This window comes from Symphalangus syndactylus, chromosome 12, assembly GCF_028878055.3.
Source record: "Symphalangus syndactylus isolate Jambi chromosome 12, NHGRI_mSymSyn1-v2.1_pri, whole genome shotgun sequence".
Classification (NCBI taxonomy): Eukaryota; Metazoa; Chordata; class Mammalia; order Primates; family Hylobatidae; genus Symphalangus; species Symphalangus syndactylus.
The window spans coordinates 40,461,697-40,487,109 of NC_072441.2; the positions used below are offsets into that span (position 1 = coordinate 40,461,697).

The following is a 25,413-nucleotide window of genomic DNA, read 5'->3' on the forward strand; positions in this document are numbered from 1 at the left end:
ATTACAAGCGTGAGCCACCGCGCCCGGCCAATAAAAAATTTTTAAAAAAAGAAAAACTGTTCCCCAACTTTTGGCTTCCTGGCACTGTGTTTGTAACTCTCTTATAGAATTTTTTCTTACCTCATCTTCTATTTTAATTTTTTGTATTCTAATCTAATCCATGCAACAAATCATCAAGCTGTTTGGAGGCAGCGACTGTGTTTTACTCATTTCAGTACTCTCTAAAGAGTAGAACACTGGGCCTGGCACATAGAAGCACTCACATATTTTTCATATGAATTACAAGGAATAAGGAAAAGAAAAAAACAAATTTGTTGAGGTTTATGTACCAGCACTTATAATGGGTGTTTTCCCACAGGTTATTTCATTTAACGTTCACAACATTTCTTCTAGATAGCTATTACTGTCCTCATATAACAGTTAATGAAATTGAGATTGATAGTTTACAGTCAGAAAAAAAATAATCTTTCTTCCAAAGAAGAGTTTACAATCTAGTAGGGAGATATACTACGTATATTAATAATAACAAATGCGATACAGTTAGTATATAAATATATTGGTTCAAACAAGTACAAAGGAAGTAAGATTACTTTTAGTGAGAATGATTTGGGAAGATTTTATAGGTGAGGCCACACTAAACTGAACCAACAAGGATAGGATACTGTTAATAGATAGAGATAATCAAGAGCATTTTTTTAATTTCAATATGATTTTATTTAAAAATGTGTACAGCTGAAGGAGGGATCTGATCTTTTGTTAAATGAAACCAATTTTCACAGTATACATTTGGCCATTTTAGCTTTGTAGTGAATAATAACAGAAAAGGAAGTTTCTGTTCAAGATCCTTACTCCAGCACACTCAGCCAGGTGCCTGGCAAGATGACACATTTCCTGGTCTGAAGCTCACAGCCAATCCTCTCACTCAAGTGGAACACCAATTCTCCAGGCATACACACACACACATACACACACACATCTTATTTTCACTGCTCTACACAGGGCCCTGAGAATCCTTAATTTTAAAGTTGGGAAAAACGTGAAAGGATTACTTAACTCATTGTCTGCGACAAATCCAACTACCTCTTAACTCTTAACAATTGCAAGTATAAAATACTTGAAATTTACAAGATGCTCCATTTAATGGAACAACTCAAATGCTAAAAAATTAGATCAAGTAACATGCTTTAATATATTTAAATGTTACTTAAAACTTATTGAGACAAGATACGCAGCACATTCTTGGTATTATAAACTCCTACTGACCACTGCTACTTGATGGCCAAAAACATTTAAAGAAAGAGAAGAAACCATACTGGTATAAAACAATGTCTGCAGGGAATGTCATGTTTTACATTTTGTTAACTGAAATTAAACCTCACAAAAAAACCAAAGATCTACAAAACCGACACCCATGTCATTTTACATGATGAGGTAGATTGTTTCCTATGCAGTAAAGTGAAGGTAACCAAAAAATCCATACAACTTCCAAATCCTCTTAAAAAAAAAGAAAAAGAAAAAGTCCGTGTTATAGTCACTTTCACAAACAAGACATAAACTATAAGGTGGAGAGGTCATACTCAGGCAGGTTCTGCGCTTGGTGTGTTACTTGGAGATTCAATTATCAGTCTTGGGTCAATCAACTCTCTCCAAAATACAGTGATCTTGCTCTCCTGTGTCACAGTGTACTCCACTACCTCGATTCCATTTTCATTGTGATAAACTAAATCAAATTTCCCAGGTTCTCTCAAGGCAGGTAAGAATGAAAGAATTTCTGTATCTACTTGCTGGGTCTCTGGGTTGTGGCTTAATATTCTTCCTTCCTTGTAGTCAGAGACATCAGGAGAGTAACTGGATGTTAGTTCCAAAAGCTTAAATGCAATCTTTTCTCCAACTAGAGAGGCAGCTGCTAACAGTGGTAACAGACTATAGTCCTTCTTGTGTGTCTCTACTGGATTGTGGATAATAGTAGATGAATTTGTTACCACGTCATTTAATTGCTGTTGCCTCTGGTTGTCAATGCTTCTATTTACAACACAGGAAACAGGATGCCCTCATCCCCGACCTCTCCTCCGCATGCCCCATCCCCTAGCTCCCTTCCAAGAAAAAAGGTTCTCTCCTCTACCCCATCCTCTTCCTAAACTAGCGGGGAGAGACACACTGGGAGAAGGATCAGGAGCCTGTCCATCACCATTTGAGCCAGAACGCCTCCATCCAGCAGCACCTTCACTCTGTGATGACAGCCCTGGGCCTGGACAACCTCTTCCTGCAAAAAGGCCCACTGTCTTTAAGAAACCCGCAGCACACTCCGGGGTGCTCAACGACATCATGCATTGGTCATCTGACTCTGAACTAGAGTCTGAACTAGAAGACGTTGTTCCAGAGGTCTGCCATTGCTGGGGGTAAGGCTAAAGCCAGGTTTTTTAGCCAGTTTGTCTGCAGCTGTGTTTTTGGTAGAGGGTTCTTCCTTTGATCGTTGGTAATTTCTCTGAGGAATTTCTGGCCTCCAAAGTGACTTTGCTGGGACCATCACTAACAGATTTATCACAAGAGTCAGACTCCGAGGAGGAACTGGGACTCTCTTTTGAGCAAACGCTTACACTACCTTTCCTTTTGGCTTTAACAAGGCTGTTTCTAGCAGAACCTTTTGGAGAACTACATCTCTGATTGGCCCAGTCTTTTACTGCCTGTACTTTAGGAGACTTGGGATTCTTGGCCTTTTTTTTATGTTCACATTTCTCCTTTTTCTTTGGTGATTTTCTTTTGGTCTCTTCGTTATCATCACCCACTGTGCCACAGGTTGCTTTATTGTTTCTTTTTTTTTTTTTTCTGACAGTCTGATCTGTGACAACTTTTGGTTCCAGATCCAAGACCTTCTCATTATTGTTATTGTTCTCTTGCCTCTTCCAATGCTTCTTTGAATATTTGTAATCTGGTTCAGTTTCTTCATCCTCCTCTAACTGAAATGCCCGCTTCTTTGCTTTTCTAAGAGATAAATTAGTGTCACCATTACTGATGACTACAGAATTCTCAGCAACTCCTTTCTCTTCTAATTTAACTCTGAGGCGGGCGCGCGCTTTAACTCCCTAGGCGCGCGCTCTCGGCGGGGGGCAGGAGCCCCCCCTCCAGGTAGAGGCCTAGGAGGGCCACATAACTGAAGCCAAAGCGCTGGCGGATGAGGCTAATGAGATCTGTGACGACTCGGCATCTGTTCAAGTCGACCAGAAGCCAGAAGACCCTACGGTGCGGGGTAGCTGGCGGCTGGTAATCAAATTGAAGACGTAGCCTAACCGTCTGGGAAGCTTGCTCAGTGCTCAACGGAAGCCAATCAAGAGCATTTTTAAAAGGTTATAATTTCACTCTGACAGTTTTTCCTCTAACCATTTCTCAGGCAAGCTCAGGCAAGTTCGTTCCCCGGTTAAACACTGGAAGACTATATTTAAAACTTTTATAAAATAAACAATGAAAACATAGAATTGGCAAAAATTTACAGCAAGCTTTGTATTCATAATATAATATATAATATTTAATAATAATGGACACTATGTCTTGAATGCTTATTAGTTGTCAGAAGTCTTTTATGGAGTACTTTCCATGGATTATCTCATTTAATTCTTCCAACATCCCATAATTAGTCTGATATCACAGAAAAGAAATTAGCCTAAAAAAGAGCCACACAACTCTTACAAAGAATAACTTGATTGTTGAGTGACCAAGGCAAGAGTCTGGTTTACATGCATCTGACTGCAGAGCCAGCTCACAATGCTGAGTACAACCCTTCCAAGCTAAGGAAGATTTGCATTCAATCCAAAAAACAGAAAGCTTAATTAAGAAAGCTTAATTAACAGAAGCATATTAAGTATCAGTTATACACGTATCTAAAACATTCAATGCTATTTGAAAACTGAAATAAATATACAAGTAGTTATTGCAAAAGATAAAAATAAAATTCCCTTTAGCTATTCCCAACCACTGTGCTTGTATTACTCCCATAAAGAATGAATATAAACCCTTAATCCACTGCCACTCCTACTCCAATTCCTTTATTCTTTTTCTTAAACAGGTCTTTTAATCTTTCCGGGTTCTTTTAATTTCAGTTCCTCATCCCTCTAGATTGTGCCTCTTTATAAACGAATACGATCTCTAATACTATTTGATGGTGATTATGATGACAATTATATCTCCCTCCACTGTGATGACAACTACATAATCTAAAAGAATTACTCAATCCAATGAATTTTTTTTCTTTTTTTTATTATACTTTAAGTTCTAGGGTACATGTGCACAACGTGCAGTTTTCTTACATATGTATACATGTGCCATGTTGGTGTGCTGCACCCATTAACCAGTCATTTACATTAGGTATATCTCCTAATGCTATCCCTCCCCCCTCCCCCCACCACAAAACAGGCCCTAGTGTGTGATGCTCCCCTTCCTGTGTCCAGGTGTTCTCATTGTTCAATTCCCACCTATGAGTGAGAACATGTGGTGTTTGGTTTTTTGTCCTTGTGATAGTTTGCTGAGAATGACGGTTTCCAGCTTCATCCATGTCCCTACAAAGGACATAAACTCATCATTTTTTATGGCTGCATAGTATTCCATGGTGTGTATGTGCCACATTTTCTTAATCCAGTCTATCATTGTTGGACATTTGAGTTGGTTCCAAGTCTTCGCTATTGTGAATAGTGCCGCAGTAAACATGAGTGTGCATGTGTCTTTATAGCAGCATGATTTATAATCCTTTGGGTATATACCCAGTAATGGGATGGCTGGGTCAAATGGTATTCTAGTTCTAGACCCCTGAGGAATCATCACACTGACTTCCACAATGGTTAAACTAGTTTACACTCCCACCAACAGTGTAAAAGTGTTCCTATTTCTCCACATCCTCTCCAGCACCTGTTGTTTCCTGACTTTTTAATGATCGCCATTCTAACTAGTGTGAGATGGTATCTCATTGTGGTTTTGATTTGCATTTCTCTGATGGCCAGTGATGACAAGCATTTCTTCATGGGTCTTTGGCTGCATAAATGTCTTCTTTTGAGAAGTGTCTGTTCATATCCCTTGCCCACTTTTTGATGGGGTGGATTGTTTTTTTCTTGTAAATTTGTTTGAGTTCATTGTAGATTCTGGATATTAGCCCTTTGTTAGATGAGTACATTGCAAAAATTTTCTCCCATTCTGTAGGTTGCCTGTTCACTATGATGGTAGTTTCTTTTGCTGTGCAGAAGCTCTTCAGTTTAATTAGATCCCATTTGTCAATTTTGGCTTTTGTTGCCATTGCTTTTGGTGTTTTAGACATGAAGTCCTTGCCCATGCCTATATCCTGAATGGTATTGCCTAGGTTTTCTTCTAGGCTTCCTTCTAGCTTTTTATGGTTTTAGGTCTAACATTTAAGTCTTTAATCCATCTTGAATTAGTTTTTGTATAAGGTGTAAGGAAGGGATCCAGTTTCAGCTTTCTACATATGGCTAGCAAGTTTTCCCAGCACCATTTATTAAATAGGGAATCCTTTCCCCATTTCTTGTTTTTGTCAGGTTTGTCAAAGATCAGATAGTTGTAGATGTGTGGTATTATTTCTGAGGGCTCTGTTCTGTTCCATTGGTCTATAACTCTGTTTTGGTACCAGTACCATGCTGTTTTGGTTACTGTAGCCTTGTAGTATAGTTTGAAGTCAGGTAGCGTGATGCCTACAGCTTTGTTCTTTGGCTTAGGATTGACTTGGCCATGCAGGCTCTTTTTTGGTTCCATATGAACTTTAAAGTAGTTTTTTCCAATTCTGTGAAGAAAGTCATTGGTAGCTTGATGGGGATGGCATTGAATCTATAAATTAGCTTGGGCAGTATGGCCATTTTCACGATATTGATTCTTCCTATCCATGAGCATGGAATGTTCTTCCATCTGTTTGTACCCTCTTCTATTTTGTTGAGCAGTGGTTTGTAGTTCTCCTTGAAGAGGTCCTTCACATCCCTTGTAAGTTGGATTCCTAGGTATTTTATTCTTTTGAAGCAATTGTGAATGGGAGTTCACTCATGATTTGGCTCTCTGTTTGTCTGTTATTGTTGTATAGGAATGTTTGTGATTTTTGCACATTGATTTTATATCCTGAGACTTTGCTGAAGTTGCTTATCAGCTTAAGGAGATTTTGGGCTGAGACAATGGGGTTTTCTAGATATACAATCATGTCATCTGCAAACAGGGACAATTTGACTTCTCTTTTCCTAATTGAATACCCTTTATTTCTTTCTCCTGCCTGATTGCCCTGGCCAGAACTTCCAACACTATGTTGAATAGGAGTGGTGAGAGAGGGCATCCTTGTCTTGTGCCAATTTTCAAAGGGAATGCTTCCAGTTTTTGCCCATTCAGTATGATATTGGCTGTGGGTTTGTCATAAATAGGTCTTATTATTTTGAGATACGTCCCATCAATACCTAATTTATTGAGAGTTTTTAGCATGAAGGGCTGTTAAATTTTGTCCAAGGCCTTTTCTGCATCTATTGAGATAATCATGTGGTTTTTGTCTTTGGTTCTGTTTATATGCTGGATTACGTTTATTGATTTGCGTATGTTGAACCAGCCTTGCAACCCTCTGGAAAATATGACTCCTCATGTCCCTAAATCCTTGCAATACAAACTCATTAAAATGGATTAATGTTATGAAGCTTAATATTAACACAGAATGGGAGGATATCCTGCATATAAACAGAAACTTTAGAATCCTGTCCCTGTACCCTGACCCTCATTCCCTGCCAAGGACTTGACAATTATTTTTACCATAAGGACCAAATGGTTTGAATGCACGAGCCTTTTCGTGCAGGGTTTAGTTTTATTTCTTCCACCAGTTTAGTGAAGTGTTTCTCAAGATATAAATTACAAAATGCTATAAACACAAAACCGTGAATACCACATACAGAAATTGAAGAGGATTTTAAGCATAATATTGTCTTTCCCTTTCCTATTAATAAGCAATTCCGCTGTACCTTTTAACTCATCTAATCTTTACAACATCTCTCTGGTTAGGAATTATCACCTTTAGCTCAAAGTCACAAGGATAATAGATTTATTGATTACAATGACCAATTAATGTTTAATAAATATGAACTTACAACATTGTTTCTATTGAAATCAATTACAAATTGAGGTAGAATATTGTGCCTATTTCTGTCAAAATGTAATGTTTGGTACATGATCCATGGCAGTTGTCACTGAAGGAAAAATTTTAGGATGTTGGTCTTCATTCATGATTTGCCAATTCTTTGTATATATATATAATCTAATTCTTTCATCATAGATGTTCCACTCATATTACTGGTTACATGGTTTTAAATGAATGCAAGGGGGCCAGCTGTATATCACGACCGTGCAGACGTGACTCAAAGACGGGGCTGTATGAAGCAAAATGTACATTTATCCCAAACGGATCCCAGACTGCCAAGGAATCCATTATGTTTATGCAAAATCTTGATTCTGTAAGTACCTTTTTTCCAGTCTCTCAAAGGAATCCTTGGGAAAAAAATTAATTAGAGAAGCTGGATTTTCTACTGTGAAATTATGCATACCAATAGAAAGGCAGAAAATTACTTAGGCAATTAATTAGAGGTCATTTTCTCCGGCATGTATCAGGGTGTCTCTGGAAATTACCCTGTCTTTTCTTATTAACCTATTTCTTTTATTCAAATGTAGCACTGTAGCCTTCTCATTGGAGTCACACAATAACTTCTTAGAACACATCTCTTCCCTCATTGACTTCTGTGGACTTCTGTATAGAGTTACAATCTTACTTTTAATTCCTTTTCTAAATGTTAGCCATACTACTTTTCTAAAGTAATTTATAATGTAGCTTTGAAAAGGATTGACATTTTAGATTTTCCATTACCTTCACACTAAAGCATACCAAGCTATTGCAAAGTGATATTGTGAAAACACATAGGGCTCTTTCTCCACTGAACAGACTTAAAAAAAAATTCACAATTACCAATGTGTCTAACCAATTAAATAATAACACCCCACAAAAAAGTTGAAAACTAATGTTTGACCTGAAATATCTGCTTTAAATATATAAAGCTTAGTGCATACGAATAGGTACCTTCGAGTCAGATAGACCTGATATCGAAACCCAGTCTGTCATTTTAAAGCTGTGTCCACTGTGGGCAAACTGCTAAATCTGAGATTTAGTTCTCTTATCTTTTATATGGAAATTATAATACCTACTTCACATAGTCATTCATGTTGTGTTTACAAGAGCTAATATAAAGTATTAGCATAGTATTTAGCACAAGTTGAATGCAATATAAACTTTAAATTTTTAATTTTTAAAATTTATTAAATATTTGAAAAATAACCAGTTGTTTCTTCCCATGGATAAGTCTAATCTTAATTAATACAAACATATTGTACTTACCTAATGAACATTTCTAAACATATAAAAATATTTTAAAATATGAAATATATGAAAGTCATCAAAAACAACAAAACAAAGTACACTACCTCTAAATAGTGGGACTAACTTACTTCAAAGAAGCAAATTTTCACATACCAAATTTTCAAAGGTATATGACATATACCTTTACAAACCTCTGTTATAGAAGTATTTGTTGGTAGTGATTGGTATTTTCATATACCAATACCAAAATACTTCTATAGACCGAGGTTTGTAAAGGCCTAGTATCTCTGATAAAATTTAAAATTCCTTTGGACCCTTGGGCATTAATGATAAAAGGCTTGACTACATTTGATACATGAATCAGGAATGTTCCCTTTAATCTGCTAAATCTGGAGCAACAAAGGCTAGCCAAAGAGTTATGCGTACAAATAGATATCAAATCATGTGACACAAGAGGATAACTAGAATACTGTATGTACTGCCTGATCCATACCATAAATTCCAAAAGCATTTGACCATCAGGAGATAACTCACGCTGCCTACCTGGGACATAAATAATAACGAAGAAAATTATGGAGCTGAAATATGGAGGTCAACTAATTATATAAGACATGGCCCAGAGATAAAATGGTTACATTTCCAGAATAACACTAACGTCTAATTATCATAACATAAATATATTGCGTAGTATCTGTACTGAGAGCATGAATTCAGAGCTAGGAAAGATATGATCTAATATGTTGAATAGTCAACTCCATGATTTTGTTTCCTTATTATTTATTAATCTTCATGCCTAATATTTACTGCATTAAGAGCTGGGAACACACATATAATTAAAGATGACTGTTCTTGAGGAACTCAGTTTACAGAGAAAGAGATATGATAAAATAAGTATACATTATTAAGTGGGAAGACATATAGAGATATGACCCAAGTGTTATGAAGCAGTAACCATTGCCAACTGGAAGTCAGAAAACAGTTTCTGAATAGTGAGTTTTGGGCTAGGATTTGAGAAAAGTGAGTATGTATTTGCCAAAGTGAGAAGGGGAAGAATATTCTATACAAAGAAACAGATTTACAAAAGCAAAGAGTGGAGTAAGGCAGGGATGCTGTGCATGATTCTGGAAGTTCAGCATTGCCTAAATTATTTGCCTCATCGTCATTCAAGATTTTACATTTATTAGAACAATTTTCTGGCAGATAACAGTAAAAGAACTTGAGAAAGTGGTGCTTTTTTCTGATTTGCACAAAATTACCATTTGGGTTAGCAAAGACCCTAATGAAAGTTTCTGGCATATTCTAAGGATATAAAGAAATCTAGAATGGTAGAAGCAAATAATACATGGTAAGTAAGAGGCAGGAAATGAGGTTGAAACAAAAAATGGGGACATACAGAGCTAAGGTGTTTGAGTTTTATCCTCTCAGTTTTAGACTGGTGATGTGATAAGTTTAATTATTTCAGGAAAGTAATCCTACTAATTGTGAAGGATGAGATAGAGTGAGCTGATAGTGGAGGCAAGGGAGACCAGTTGGAAGGCCATGGCAACAGGCAGGTAAGAGGCCCAAATAAAGGCAGTGGCAGTGGTAGGGGAAAGAGGAACCAGGTTTGATAGGCATTTCATACCAGCAAGACATGGTTATGAATCACTGCTTTGATTGCAAACTACATTTTTCTCCCATCCAATATAACCCCATTTGGGAAATGTATCAGCCATATCAGAAACAAAGCAAACTCATAAAACTTAGATAAAATGTATTCAAATGTAATAATTTAGTTCTTCTAATTCTGAGCTTACATCTGGATATTTTACATTGGGAGGGCATTAAAATAATGAAATGACACTACTAAAAATATTTCTTATAAGCTGAGGCTCATCTTGTAGTAGCAAGATGAATTCCTTCTTGGAGACCACCCTAGTTCATGAGAACATTTTTCCAAGTTAGTACGTTTTCAATATTTAAAAAATTTTCACAGATTCTATAGTAATGAAATATTCATTGGAAGAATTACTGGATACAATTCACCATTTGCCTCTAACAGACAAATAATTACATTTCCTCATTTTCTCCCTGTACTTTCATTCCTTTTTCAGGAGTATTACTTTATGTCAAGATTTGCCAGAGCCAATAGCAATCCAGGTTGTAGAATAGCTGTCCTCAAGTTTTTGATCAACTATGAAGATATGGAACATACCTAGACAATTAAAGAAGGCCATTTTCTCTATACCATTTTTAGGAGGTAGCTAGAAATTACCACAATCCCTGCCCCTTTTTCCTCAAACTTAATTCAAGGCTTCAGCTCCCCCAAAGTTTAGAAGGGAAAGTAAAAAGTTAACATAAGCAGTCATGCCAGCTGCCACAATCCCCCACGATGTAACTATCTATAACCAAAAGAATCACCAAAAATCTTTACCAGTACATATTGATAGCTTTACCTTGCTTCCGTTCCATTCAAGTATGCAAATGGATGTCAGAATGCTAGATTATAAAGTAGTTTTTAACTATCAGGAGATAAAATCTGTGGATGATATGTATTACAGATAACTACATATTTGATGCCTCACAAGTTATTATAATCTTGTCTTCTAATTGATTTTTCCCCTTTTTCCAGGTGACTGAATTTTGTACTGAAAAAACACACAATAAAGTAGCTCCAAACCTACAGAACAAAATGTGCAATCACAGAAGCACATGGGATGTAATCATGAGCTCTGAAGATTTTCAGCATTTATCTCCCATGACAGAAATAAATTTACCTCATCCTACATTTTCATTGCTCAAGTCCATACAGCGTGTAGTCTGTTTGGTACTTGATAAATCTGGAAGCATGAATGCAGTAAGATAGTTTTTGGTTAACTGTCTTAAATTATTTAAGTATTTATACTACTAGAAATATAAGTATTAAGTATTTAAGCTGATGGAAATATAATCTTAGGTTTAGGTCTAGTAACAAACATACATATGTGTTTATGTTCTAATAAATTTTAGCACGTAATCTTATATAGATAAGTACTAGAAGACAATATGCCAACAGAAAAATGTTGTAGGCTGGGTGCAGTAGCTCACGCCTGTAATCCCAGCACTTTGGGAGGCCAAGGCTGGTGGATCACCTGAGGTCAGGAGTTCAAGACCAGCCTGGCCAACATGGTGAAACCCTGTCTCTACTAAAAATACAAAAATTAGCTGGGAGTGGTGATGCACATCTGTAACCTCAGCTACTTGGGAGGCTGAGGCAGGAGAATTGCTTGAACTCAGGAGGTGGAGGTTGCAGTGAGCCAAGATTGCACCACTGCACTCCAGCCTGGGCAACAGAGTGAGACTCCATCTCAAAAAAAAAAAAAAGTTGTCATATTAAGGTTATTGGATTATGAATCATTTTTATCCCTTAACTTTTAATTCTAACTAGAAAAATTATAGCCAAGCAAGAAAATGAAAATCATCCATAATTCTGTCATTGAAAATATGATACTTTAGTCTTTTCTTTGCTTATGTATTTGTTTTCCCTCCTCAAAAATATGATTATATTTTATATGTTTTATAATCTGATGTTTTTTACTTAATATATCTTTAATATTCCCCATGAAAAAAATGATTCCATGACATAATTTTTAATGGTTTTATAACATGCCCATACTATAATTTAGTCAAGCAATCTCCTGTTGTTGGACAGTTGGGAGATTTTCACTTGTTATTTTTAAAATGAGCATCTTTGTATGCATTTATAAAATTATTTCTTTAGGAGAAATTCCTCAATATACAATTAAATAAAAAGGTATAGATTTTTAAGGCTTTTTCAAGTATAACTGAATTTTTAAGATTTTCTTTAAATTTTTTTAAATAAAATGAAGAAGCTAAATTTTAAAATACAACCAATCAATTATTTTCATGATCTATGGTCCATAAATGGTTTGTCGTTCATTAATCCATCAAGATTTGGAGAGTCTTGTGAGTTATTCACAAATCTTTTTCTTACAGGAAGACCGTCTCTTTCAAATGAATCAAGCAGCAGAACTGTACTTGATTCAAATTATTGAAAAGGGATCCTTGGTTGGGATGGTCACATTTGACAGTTTTGCTAAAATCCAAAGTAATCTCATAAAAATAATAGATGATAACACTTACCAAAAGATCACTGCAAACCTGCCTCAAGAAGTTGATGGTGGCACTTCAATTTGCAGGGAACTCAAAGCAGGATTTCAGGTAAAATAGAAATATTTTTAAAATATCATTTGCCATTTACTATCGCTTTTAATTTTCTCCAATTACCTTTGAACAAAGGGCATGAGTTCATGGGCCCCTCAATTAATAGTATTATGACCTGATCAAGGTAAATCATTTATGGGAAGAAAAAAATAACCTTTCCTACTGTTTACAACTAGACTCTCTCTGAGTATGGCTTTTCCAATGACTTACTCTTGAGGTGCTAAGTTGCACTGGGGAGTGGTTAAGTGGGGAAAATTTCAGCGTGCACACAATCATGATTTTATTGGGGAGCTCCCAATTTTTCTAACACTCCCACAGTCTGAGTTTCAAGGATCAGAAAATAATGCCAATGAGGGGATTATGGAAAAGAGAAATTAGTAACATTTCCATATGATGGATAAAGAAAGCCCCTGTTTATCAAGTTAAATTGACATTTAAAAATCACGAAGAGGCTGGATGCAGTGTTTCATGCCTGTAATCCCAGCACTTTAGGAGGCTGAGGCAGGTGGATCACCTAAGGTCAGGAGTTCGAGACCAGTCTGACCAACATGGTGAAGCCCCATCTCCACTAAAAATCAAAGATTAGCCAGGCATGGTGATGCAAGCCTGTAATCCCAGCTACTCTGGAGTCTGAGGCAGGAGAATCGCTTGAACCCAGGAGGCAGAGGTTGCAGTGAGCTGAGATCGCACCATTGCACTCCAGCCTGGGCAGCAGAGCAAAATTCTGTCTCAAAAACATAAAAAATAAAAAATACCTTAAAAATTTTAAAAATTAAAAAAAAAATTAAGTCACAAAAATAAGCCGAGTATGGTGGGTCACGCCTGAATCCCAGCTATTTGGGAGTCTGAGGCAGGCAGATCGCTTGAGCTCAGGAGTTGGAGACCAACTTGGCCAACATGGGGAAATCTTGCCCCTACAAAAAATAAAATCAGCCAGGCATGGTGGTGCGTGCCTGTAGCCCCCGCTACTTACAGGGCTGAGATGGGAGGATGGCTTGAGCTTTAGAGGCAGAGATTGCAATGAGCCACGATCATGTCACTGCACTCCAGCCTGGGCAACAGAGTGAGACCCTGTCTAAAAAAAAAAGAAAGAAAAAATAATCATAAATATAGAGGTAGCTCCGTAAGCAATATAGTACCAAACCTAACAAACATAGATTGAAGTTTAATGTAATTAAAATTGTGAACTCAAAAAATTGGGAGCACCCTTGGAGCACTATGCCCAATTGCCTCCAGTATTCATTTGAATTCCCTCCAACCTAACTTTGATTTAAGCCTATTTATTGTCATGTTTTAAGTCACAAAAACAGAAAACTACTTCCTTCACTGACCTCTCTTTGCCTCAAAATGGAGATTGCTAGTCTTATCCAGGCCATTGATTAATACTACATCTCAACTTTCCTCATGGTGTCTATTTGTGATGAAATGTGTTAGTTTAAGAAGGCAGGAAATCCTGAGTAAGAAGAACAGGCTTATTCTTATTTTAAATATATTAAGATATGGGCCAGGCATGGTGGCTCACGCCTGTAATCCCAGCACTTTGGGAAGCAGAGGCAGGCAGATCACCTGAGGTCAGGAGTTCAAGACCAGCCTGGCCAGCATAGTGAAACCCCATATCTACTAAAATATAAAAATTAGCCAGGCATGGTGGTGGGCGCCTGTAATCCCAGCTACTTGGGAGGCTGAAGCAGGAGAATCACTTGAAGCCAGGAGGTGGAGGTTGCAGTGAGCCAAGACCGTGTCATTGCACTCCAGCATGGGCAACAAGAGCAAAACTCTATCTCAAAATATATATATATGTATATAGATATAGATATGACATTCTATAATTAATAACCTGGCTTTTTCATTATCAGGCAATTTCCCAGAGTAATCAGAGTACTTTGGGTTCTGAAATCATATTACTAACAGATGGGGAAGATTATCAAATAAGCTTATGCTTTGAAGAGGTAAAACAAAGTGGCCCAGTCATCCACACCATTGCTCTGCTGACAAAGAACTGGAGACCCTGTCAAATATGACAGGTAAACCTTTGGAATATAGTTTGAATAAAAAATAAATTTCTAGTCTCTTCCATTCCAGGGGTTCTTTCTCTATAAATCTGCTCAAAATTTTCGTATCCTAAAAATTAATCTTTGTCCCTTCTTCATCCTTCAGATTAAGTTCTTTTCCCTTTCTTCCACTTCATACACCAGTTTTTTTCTAATGTTATTTAACATTTGCTGTCTTCATTCCCCACCCAGTTTCTGCCAATGCTACTAAACAGAAACTTATTTCTCTATGGTTACTCAACTGGAAGTCAAAAATTATTGCTTAATTCCAAAATACTACCCAATCACATAGTAGAGATTTTGACAATCCTCTTTTACAGATGAGGAAATGGAAACCTAGAGAGTGCAAATGATTTGCCAAAGGCCATAAAGTCCTGATTATCAATTCAGAGCTCTTCCATCATACTACCCTATTCTTGCTTCACCAAATCTTGCTAAATCTTTGTTTGGAACATTTCTGTATTTCACCTTTCTATACAATCCTTCTACCACTGCCATTATAATCTAGCCCTTACAATTCCCTGACTGGGATACTTCAATAACCTTCCAGCTTATCTTTCTGTCATTTATCAGTTCAATAAATATGTATTGATTGTTGTATTTGTGGCAGTCACTTGTGTTAATTCTTTCCCTCTGCAATCTATTCTTTCCTAACTCCTTACACCTAAGTAATCTCTCTCTTCATTAATTTCTACATTATTTATTTCCTGCACTTAATTTTTACTTTATTGTAGACTATAATTCTCCAATTGTTTTGGTGTACCTTAGACCCAACTAGAAAATAAACAGCTGGTTCAGAACTATCTTTAATTTCATTTTTATAACATTATTTAGTGCTTAGGCCAGCTTTGCCAATGCGGCAGACACTTACATTTGATGACTGATTGATGTAAAAACAATACGATTTGGCCTGTTCTTTAAAGTTTCTTTTATTCTTACGTATCTTTCTTATTTTGAGCAAGGTTTTAGTTACTATTGTAGGATTACATAAGGGACACTGATATACTGAAAGTTCACAAAGTGCTGGGAAGTTCATCTTTTGTAAGTTTAAAACAAAATTTTAAAATAGATTTTAAAGTGTATTGATGAGAGCAAAATAACAAATATGACTTTTCCACTTAAAATTCGATTTTAGGAGGACATCGTTTTTATGCCCATAAAGACATAAATGGCCTTATTGATGCTTTCAGTAGAATTTCATCTAGAAGTGGCAGCATCTCTCAGCAGGCTCTTCAGGTCAGTGTAAAAAAAAAAAAAATTCTTTTCTTTCTCACAGTTGTAATAAATTTATATTATACTAATTATTAATTCCTATTTCTCTAATAATTCTTTTGCCTGAAAATACTTCATATATGCAAAAGAAAAACATCCTTACTGAATTTGATTTTCCATAACACTTAAAGCCACATTTTCTCCTGAATTCTTCTATTCTTTAGAATTAGGTATCCTTTTTATTTGGAAAATTCTTTAAAATAACTCAGTTATTTTAATTAAAATCTTAAAAACAAACTTAAAATTACTCTAAACTGACTAAACTCAGAAATTTTATTAACTATGATAACAAATGGATTTCATGTGTTTGTTATATTTACCAAACAGTTGGAAAGTAAAACTTTGAATATCCCAGCAAAGAAATGGATAAATGGTACAGTGCCTGTGGATAGTACAGTTGGAAATGATACTTTCTTTGTTGTCACATGGATGATAGAAAAGCCAGCAATAATTCTTCAAGATCCAAAAGGAAAAAAATATACTACCTCAGATTTCCAAGAAGGTAAACTAAATATTCGATCTGCCCATCTTCGAATACCAGGTATTGCAGAGGTAGGTCTATTATTTTATGTTCTCTAAGCTTTCTTAATCAATTTCTATTTTTAAAAGATAAAAATAACATAAATAATATCTTATACATTGCCAATATTAAAATGATGACAGATCATCTGTAATAATCAAATGGAATAATTAGGGATTCATATTCATATATTTACTAGTTTGTGAAATTCAATATTAAAAATCATTATTATTATTCTGCTTAAATTTGTAAATAATTTTGTATTCCAAACAAAAAGTAGGAAAATATTACCAAAGCTCTCAGATAGATTTTTTTTTTAATGTTTCAGACAGGCACTTGGACTTACAGCCTTCGGAATAATCATACGAAATCTCAATTACTAATTGTGACAATGACCACTCGAGCAAGAAGCCCTACCACACTCCCAGTAATTGCAACTGCTCACATGAGTCAAAATACAGCACATTACCCTAGCCCAGTGATTGTTTATGCATGAGTCAGTCAAGGGTTTCTGCCTGTTCTGGGAATCAATGTAACAGCCATTATAGAAAATGAAGAGGGACATCAAGTAACATTGGAGCTCTGGGACAATGGGGCAGGTAATAAGAATCTGCATCAACTTCCACTAAACTTAAAATCCTCCTACAGTTCTATGACCTAGAAGTCAATATTTCCTGTATTTGCTAATGAATCATATTTTCAAGTAAATGAAATTTAATCCTAATGTTTTAAAAGCTTTTTTCTCAGTTGTCTTGACAACTCATAGACATAGCACTTATGCCATTTTTAAATTTTATGAACAATTTTGCTTTTTCCGTGGAACTTAAGAGCACAATTTTTCTCTATTTTCATTAATGTCAGTGTTTCATATATGCTTTCTTCAGTTGCTTTTTCTTATTTTGCTAAGTATTTTTTATGAAATAATAGTAACAGCTAATATTAATTGAATGCCTCCCATGAATTAGACTTTTCCAAAAACACAGAGTTGGCAAGTGGCCCAAGCTTTCAACCAAAATAGTCTGATTCCAGAATTCGTGTACTTAAAACACTGTGCTACATACTATCTCCCAAATTACTAACATTATCAGTGTTCATAAACAGATATGACTGTCATTTTTACTTTATTATATGACTAATTTTTACATTTCATTATCAAGGTGCTGATTCTGTCAAGAATGATGGCATCTACTCAAGGTATTTTACAGATTGCCATGGAAATGGTAGATACGGTTTAAAAGTGCTTACCCAGGCAAGAAAAAACACAGCTAGGCTAAGTCAACAACAGAATACAGCTCTGTACGTACCAGGCTATGCTGAAAATGATAAGTAGCACTAAAATAGAAATGTGTCACTTGTTTAGATAAATTGCATACAGCAAACATTGAAATTATAATGTACTACAGAAAGCCCAAGTATATAACCTTGTAATCATCTGTATGTTTCAAAACCATATTGATATTAGTAGACTTAGCATAGACCTATGTTTCCACATATTTTATTCACATCCCCCTGAGTTCATTTCATTTACACTGAAAAAAAAATTACTGAGCACCTACTATGTTGCAAGCACTGTGCTAGGTGCTAGAGCTACAAAGACAAAACATAATCCTGTTCCTCAAAGAATTTGCAGTCAAGTAGTAGAGACAGATAGGTTAAAAGATAGTTTTAACATAGCATAATGTTTCCTCATCAATTTTAAAATATGAATAAACAAGTATTTTCTCAATAAAAGCTGTTACTTTTTCAATGTCTGCTATCAATCAATATTAAGCCTCTACAGCTGCAAGATCAGTTTGCAAGATGAATAGGCATGGCGGCCAGCCACAGTGGCTCACACCTGTAATCCCAGCACTTTGGGAGGCCGATGAGGGTGGATCACCTGAGGTCAGGAGTTCCAAACCAGCCTGGCCTACGTGGCGCTACCCCGTCTCTACTAAAAGTACAAAAATTCGCTGGGCGTGGTGGCGGGCGACTGTAGTCCCAGCGACTCGGGAGGCTGAGGCCGGAAAATGGCTTGAACCCAGGAGGCGGAGGTTGCAGTGAGCCGAGATCGCGCCACTGCACTTCAGCCAGCCTGGGCAACAGCGAGACTCCATCTCAAAAAACAAAACAAAACAAAAAAAATAAAAAATAAAAGAGTAGACATGGCAATATGAAATATTACAAAATTTTTTCTTGGTAGGAAAAATTATACTGAACCCACCCAAACCTGAAGTCAGAGATGATGTGGCAGGAGCTCAAACAGACGACTTCAGCCGACTCACCTCCGGAGGGTCGTTTACTGTATCAGGAGTGCCTCCTAATGGTAATCATTCTCAAATGTTCCCACCTGGTAAAATTGTAGACCTCGAGGCTAAGTTTCAAGGAGATCATATTCAACTTTCATGGACTGCCCCTGGCAAGGTCCTCGATAAAGGAAGAGGTAAGTTTGACATTACGTTTTAAAATATACTAAAAGAAATCCCATTGGCTTTCATTTGCTAAGAATTTTCTAATGTCCCATTTATAAATAACATTTATGAAGTGTCTACTATAGGCCATTTTTAAATTATTTTCAGATGTGAAAACTAAAGCTGTAAGAGTTGATTGGACCAAGTTATTTCTATATTTAGTAACTTACAATTCTAACCCAGTCATGTCAGATTCTATTATGCCAAACTGTCAGAATCGAAGCAGCTTAGAAATTACTTTGAGAGGACAGTTAACAGCTTTCTGTTGCATTATCTTCTCCCCGAATTTTAAGTATTTCTGTACTTGCACAGTTTCGTTCATTTATCAACCTTCTGTTGAGCTTTCGCACTATTAGATTCCTAAGAAATGATCCATACTCTCAACAGTCAATTAAGTACAGAAGACACACAAGTAAACAGATAATTACATAAAGTATAGTAAGACATACGCTTTTATAAACAGAGAATCATGTGGCAACCCATAGATGGGCCACAAACCCCTAGTTAGAGGTTAAAATCAGAGTATATCGTAAAGCCTTCCCAGAGAAGACTATCACTGAGTATTGAGGAATGAGAGTAGTTACCCAAGATAAGTGAAGGTGTCCACAGAGAGAGATGTTCATGTGCACAGAAATTCACCAGTTTGAAAGATTTGTTCATGGAGTTTGAATAAAGTTCAAGGTCAAAAGATCTCATTTATTCAAAGTTCCTAATAATAAATGACCCTCATTCCAAAAAGTTTAAACTACTTCTATCATTCCTTGAAATTTAACTGAATTCAATCAGTATTTATTGAATACCTACCATATTCCAGTATTACATAGGTTAGTAGGTTTTTATGGGATAATGCCAGTCTTGCTATTTTCCCTTTAAGATTGGGAAAATGAAAGCAATATGCAATATAGATATACATAATACCTCAGAGATTGCCAGTGCTAAAACACCAGTGTTCAGTACTCTTTCTCCTGGGTTACAATAAACCCCTCATTGTACACTCTCAAAAGAAAAGATGCTTCTTAATCTTTCACTCACTATATAGCATTTTAAAAGCTGCATTTCTTACTATCATTATTATACAAGGAGAATATCATTCTAAAGTCAGAGGAAACATAGAATATGCACAAATAGAGCTTTTGTATTTCAGTGTTGAAAATCTTATCATGACAGCTTTTCACATACCTTATTTTCTCATGCTATGACCCTTAAACATATGGCAGAATCAAAAAAAGTGAAAAATACCATTGCCACTGAAAAAGCCACAAATGAAATTTCTTAACCAAATATTTAGTTCTATAGTGAATTCAGTAAAAACCAAGCTTTCAGTTCAAGATTGGGTTCATAATAAATATCCCTCATGCTGATTATAAGAACTAAAAGTAGGAGTAACGTATTGTTGTAACCAGCGAGTTTAATTAATACGCCACACTTTGAGACTAATTAAGAGTCCTTTATTAAGCCGGCGGCCAAAGAGACAGCTAATGCTCAAAATTCTCTCGGCCCCGAGGCAGGGGCTCGATTAACTTTTATACCTAGGTTTAGGAAGGGGAGGGGGACTCAAAAGTAATAATTCTACAGAAGTGAAAACATATAAGAATCAAAAGAATCAAAATAGTTGCATAGTGATAAACAACTTAAAAGACAAATGGTTACAAGAAGAGCCACGGTACCAGGTGCAAGGTTTTAAATCTTTCATTATACTTAGATATAGGGTCTGTGCCGGACACGAACTCAAGGTTTTATATTGTCATCTCTTGGAGAAAGTTCCTGGGAAACTTCATACATTGTTGGTATTGGTGCCTTATCAGTTAATTGGGCTCCTTTGAAATGCTGAGGATCTGTTTACCCAAGTCAACTCCTCACAAAAGGGGGTTGGGTGAGGAGCCCTAATGTCTTGTAAATTAAGGGGTCAATTGGAGTTTGTCCGGCTTTTCTAGCTAGAGAGCCTTATTTACATGAGAAGCAAGGCTAGCTGATTTAAAGAGACAAGCAGGACACAATTCAAAGTAACGGGTTAAAGTAAAAGCACGGTTAGTCACTTCAGTATAACCACAAATGCCTAAAATAGGTGGCATCTAATCTTTGTCTTTCCTTAGGAAAAATAGGAAGAGGTAGTGGTACCTGTTAAATGTTACCTGTAGATATTCCAAAAGTAAGGTAGTAGCAGTATTTTAAAGAATAAATGAACATCTATATAATCTCAAATGAAGCACTTAAATCACCTGGGACCCAATTTCCACACCTGTCAAATATACAAATTAGATTAGGTTACCTAAAATTACTAAAACAAGTAGATATAATTCAAATTCTTTATGATTTTCTAATTTTATCATTTTGGGTGTCAGCTTAACAACTATGTTGTTGGCCAAGTAATTAAGGAGATCAAATACATGTCAACACAGGACCAGGTACCCTGAGTGATACAAAGAGTATAAAACATAGTCTTTACCCTCAAAAATAATAAGATCTAATCAGAATGAAAAGTTGAACCTCTACTAAACTATCTGAAAAACTCCATTCCATGAAACAGAAGTTCATGAAAGAGGGTCATCAGGGTGAATGAAATACTTGGATGGAACTTCATGCAGTTGGTCTTGGTTGGACCTTAAAGAATGAGTACAATTTGCATACATAGGGAGAAGGAGGCACATTTTGGAGAGAGAAAAAACAAAATTATATGATCAAGGTCAAGAAAGCAAAATTTCACAATGGAATATTCTAATTAAAATAAGGAATAGATAGGTAGAGAGAAGAGAAACAGAGAGACCTACGTAAGTGGAACACAAGGTTTTTGTGAAGAGTAGTAGAACGGATTGATAAGGCCTATTTAAGAGGAAACTAAATGTTAAGCGGAGGATCTGAATTCTTTTTAAAAATACACTAAAAGTTATTCACCACACACTTGAAATACCTTCAATATTTCATGGAAAAGTTAAAAATAAAGTCCTTACTCAAAAAAAATCTGGTGTTTTATTTTTCATCACATTTCAGAATGTGAGAATATATTTTTACATGAATGGTAGATATCGAAAAGCAGTGTAGATAGAAACATTTATGTTGGCATCTTCTTTTCCTTTGTTGATAAAATAACAGCCAATATTTCAAACATTTATTAATTTACCATTTATTAAATTGTAGTAAACATGTTTCATGCATTATCATCTATAATTCTTACCACTAGAATAGTAGGCACTCAATAAATATTTGTTGAATGATTTGAATAACTGAATCTCTATTTTAACAGATAAAAAACTAGAGATAAGAAAGCTTAAGTCGGGGTGCGGTGGCTCACGCCTGTGATCCCTGCACTTTGGGAGGCCGAGGTGGGCGGGTCACAAGGTCAGGAGATCGAGACCATCCTGGCCAACATGGTGAAATCCCTTCTCTACTGAAAAAAAAAAAAAAAAATACAAAAACTAACTGGGCATGGTGGCGCATGCCTGTAATCCCAGCTACTCAAGAGGCTGAGGCAGGAGAATTGCTTGAACCAGGGAGTCAGAGGTTGCAGTGAGCCAAGATAGCACCACTGCACTCCAGCCTGGTGACAGAGCAAGACTCTGTCTCAAAAAAGAAAAGAAAAGAAAAAAAAGAAAAGAAAGCTTAAATAAATTTCTTTTTATCACACAGCTAGCAAGTAGTAAAATTAGGGTGCTACTCAAGGTTTGTCTAGGCCCTTAACACATATTTACTTTTATTTTTTATTTTTTATTTTTAAATTTTTAAATTTTTAATTTTTGTGGGTACATAGTAGGTGTATATATTTATAGCGTACATGAGATTTTGATCCAGGCATGCAATGTGAAATAATCACATCATAGAGAATGGGGTATCCATCCCCTCAAGCATTTATCCTTTATGTTACAAACAACCCAACTATACTCCGTTAGTTATTTTTAAATGTATAATTAAGTTATTTTTGACTATTGACTATAGTCACTCTGTTGTGCTGTCAAATAGTAGGTCTTATTCATTCTTTAACTGTTTTTTTGTACCCATTAACCATCCCCACCTTCTCCTGCCCAGTCCCCCACTACCCTTCCCAGACTCTAGGAACCATTCTTCTACTCTGTATGTCCGTGAGTTTAATTGTTTTGATTTTTAGATCCCACAAATAAGTGAGAACTTGCGATGTTTGTCTTTCTGCTTAGCACGTGTTTAATTAGCACACATTCCAGTCTCTCTGCCTCCTTTTGCTGGTTATCCTTATCCCTGTTTCCCACTCCATTTATCATCTCTCTTTCTCCCCTGATCTATTACTTCCTATTTTAACTTAATAAGAAATGACACAGATATAGGGTACTGAATATCTTCGCTATACTAGAATAGTATTATGTTCCTTGTTCTAAATTAAAAAGTAGATCCAGCTCTTTATATTTCTCTCCCTAAAAAGGAAAATAGAGTCTGACTTTTTAGTACCATATGATTTTGAATTAAAATTTCCTGGGATTAGAGAACTCTACATTTTAAGAAAAACTGTTCACATATTTGTCCTTACAATAAAGATGGAATAACCAGACAAAAACTAATGGGATTTCCATACTAAAACCTAGTGTGCATTTCTGATAGGTTTCTAAATGTAAGGCAGTATGGTGGTAGCAAGGCATCCTAGTTATTTTAATATACCTGAAGTATCTATTTGTTTTCTAGCTGACAGCTACATTATAAGAATAAGTAAACATTTCCTGGACCTCCAAGAAGATTTTGATAAAGCTGCTTTAATAAATATTTCTGGTCTGATACCTAAGGAGCCTGGCTCAGTAGAAAATTTTGAATTTAAGCCAGAACCTTCTAAAATAGAGAATGGTATGACGTTCTATATTGCAATTCAAGCCATCCATGAAGCCAATGTCACCTCAGAGGTTTCAAACATTGCAAAAGCAACTAACTTTATTCCTCCACAGGAACCCAGCATTCCTCATCTGGGCACCAATATTTCTGCAATTGGTTTGGCAATTTTTGGATTAGCTGTAATTTTATCTATATTTTAAACTAGAAATTATATTAGAACTCAAATTCAATGTTATACATACTTGGTAAACATTTATTTAGAATTTAATTTACTATACTTATTGTCTGTTATAAAGCTCATTATAATATAAAAGTGAATGTACAAAAGTTGTAAGTTTCCTAATTACTTGATTAATTAATACTACTTGAGTTGTTAAATGTTAATCAAAATGAGTATATCATTTCCTGTCTTTGAATAATCCACTCATTAATTTTTAATATGAAAAGATACATATTTGTACTTGTAAGCATTTTAAGAAACATTTATAAAGTGTGCTACAAATTCATTTGGTGTACTAACATCAAAATGTATCCAAGCCATTTAAAAAATATGTATATATATATAGTAGCAAATACTTTTATAGATTTATTTGTATTGCATTTTTTATTGCAAATGAATATTTTATGTTTATATAAGCTGTAATCAAAAAGGACTAGTAGTAGTAGTAAGGAAGTCAAATTTGCTTTTTTATCATTGATTATAAGTGGTATATTTGTTTTTTGTCATTGATTAAAAGTGATTTTAGCTCTAGACCTGAAATGACTGGCAAATATCATTTTCTGTATGAATTGTGGAATATCACAATAAAGTTATTTCTATGCTGATGCCATCATTAGGTCCTAAGACCATTACCAAGAAGTTTGATTGAGACAGGGATTTTTCTTTTTCCTATTGCTGTAACCTCAGCATTTAGAATAATAATTGACACATAGAAGATATTCAATGAATATTTTTTAAATAACAATGAATACTTTCATAACCTCAAAAAAAATCCAAATTTGACCTCATTACATTAAAAAAATACCACAAACTATCATGTGCACATGGTATTATGAGGACTTCATATAATGAAAACTAACTCCCTTAATAACACTGTTCCAAACCAACACATAAAGTTTCAGAAAGTTAACTATTAACAGAATTTATAAGCTAATAAAAGGTAAATTGAGCTATTAATATAGCAATGGAGTGATTTTTCTTAGAGAGAAAGACAGAGAAGGCCATACTGGTAGAAAATCCTTTGTTTACAGACAAGAATATTATTTAAATCTCTTTAAATATCTGAAAGGAAGATGCTGTATATATCTGGAAGAGTCAAGAAAAAAATTATAAATCATTAGCAAACCAAATCCAGAAAAATATATGAAAAATAATAATATATCATGACCAAGTTGAATCTATCTCAGGAACCCAAATGTGATTTAATATTAGAAAATTAAAGTAATTTACTACATTAACAATTTTCGTTTAGTTATATGATTATCTCAATACATGCAGAAAAGTGTAATTCAACCATCATTCTTCAGTCAAAATGAAACCTATGAAAACTATTAACCTGATATTTTGATCTTAAAGTCAAAACCCTCACCTTTTAAAAATAAATAAAAAGGGCACTAAATCTTCAAGTAGAGATGAAAAATTATACATCAGAGGGTGAGAATTCTAAAGTTCTAGGAAAATAAATCACTTAAGAGACAATAAATAATAAAAAAATTATTGATTATGAAAGCCTCAAAGAGTCAAGAGATAGT

The 25,413-nt window shown here is 35.4% G+C and overlaps 1 protein-coding gene and 1 pseudogene across 1 annotated transcript; one reads left to right on the forward strand and one right to left on the reverse strand.

The window, feature by feature from the left end:
• Nucleotides 1-1,555: 1,555 nt before the first annotated feature.
• LOC134734810 (coilin-like) lies at nucleotides 1,556-7,108 on the reverse strand (annotated as a pseudogene).
• A 172-nt stretch (nucleotides 7,109-7,280) lies between these two features.
• Nucleotides 7,281-23,861, forward strand: LOC134734811 (calcium-activated chloride channel regulator 1-like; the record flags this gene model as incomplete). Its single annotated transcript, XM_063628205.1, is given in 11 exon segments — nucleotides 7,281-7,466; nucleotides 10,992-11,216; nucleotides 12,356-12,580; nucleotides 14,440-14,563; nucleotides 14,566-14,607; nucleotides 15,770-15,870; nucleotides 16,234-16,458; nucleotides 16,755-17,025; nucleotides 17,584-17,747; nucleotides 18,608-18,848; nucleotides 23,521-23,861. Coding segments are annotated over 11 exon segments (2,145 nt in total), but the record flags the coding sequence as incomplete, so codon positions are not given.
• Between the last annotated feature and the right edge of the window lie 1,552 nt (nucleotides 23,862-25,413).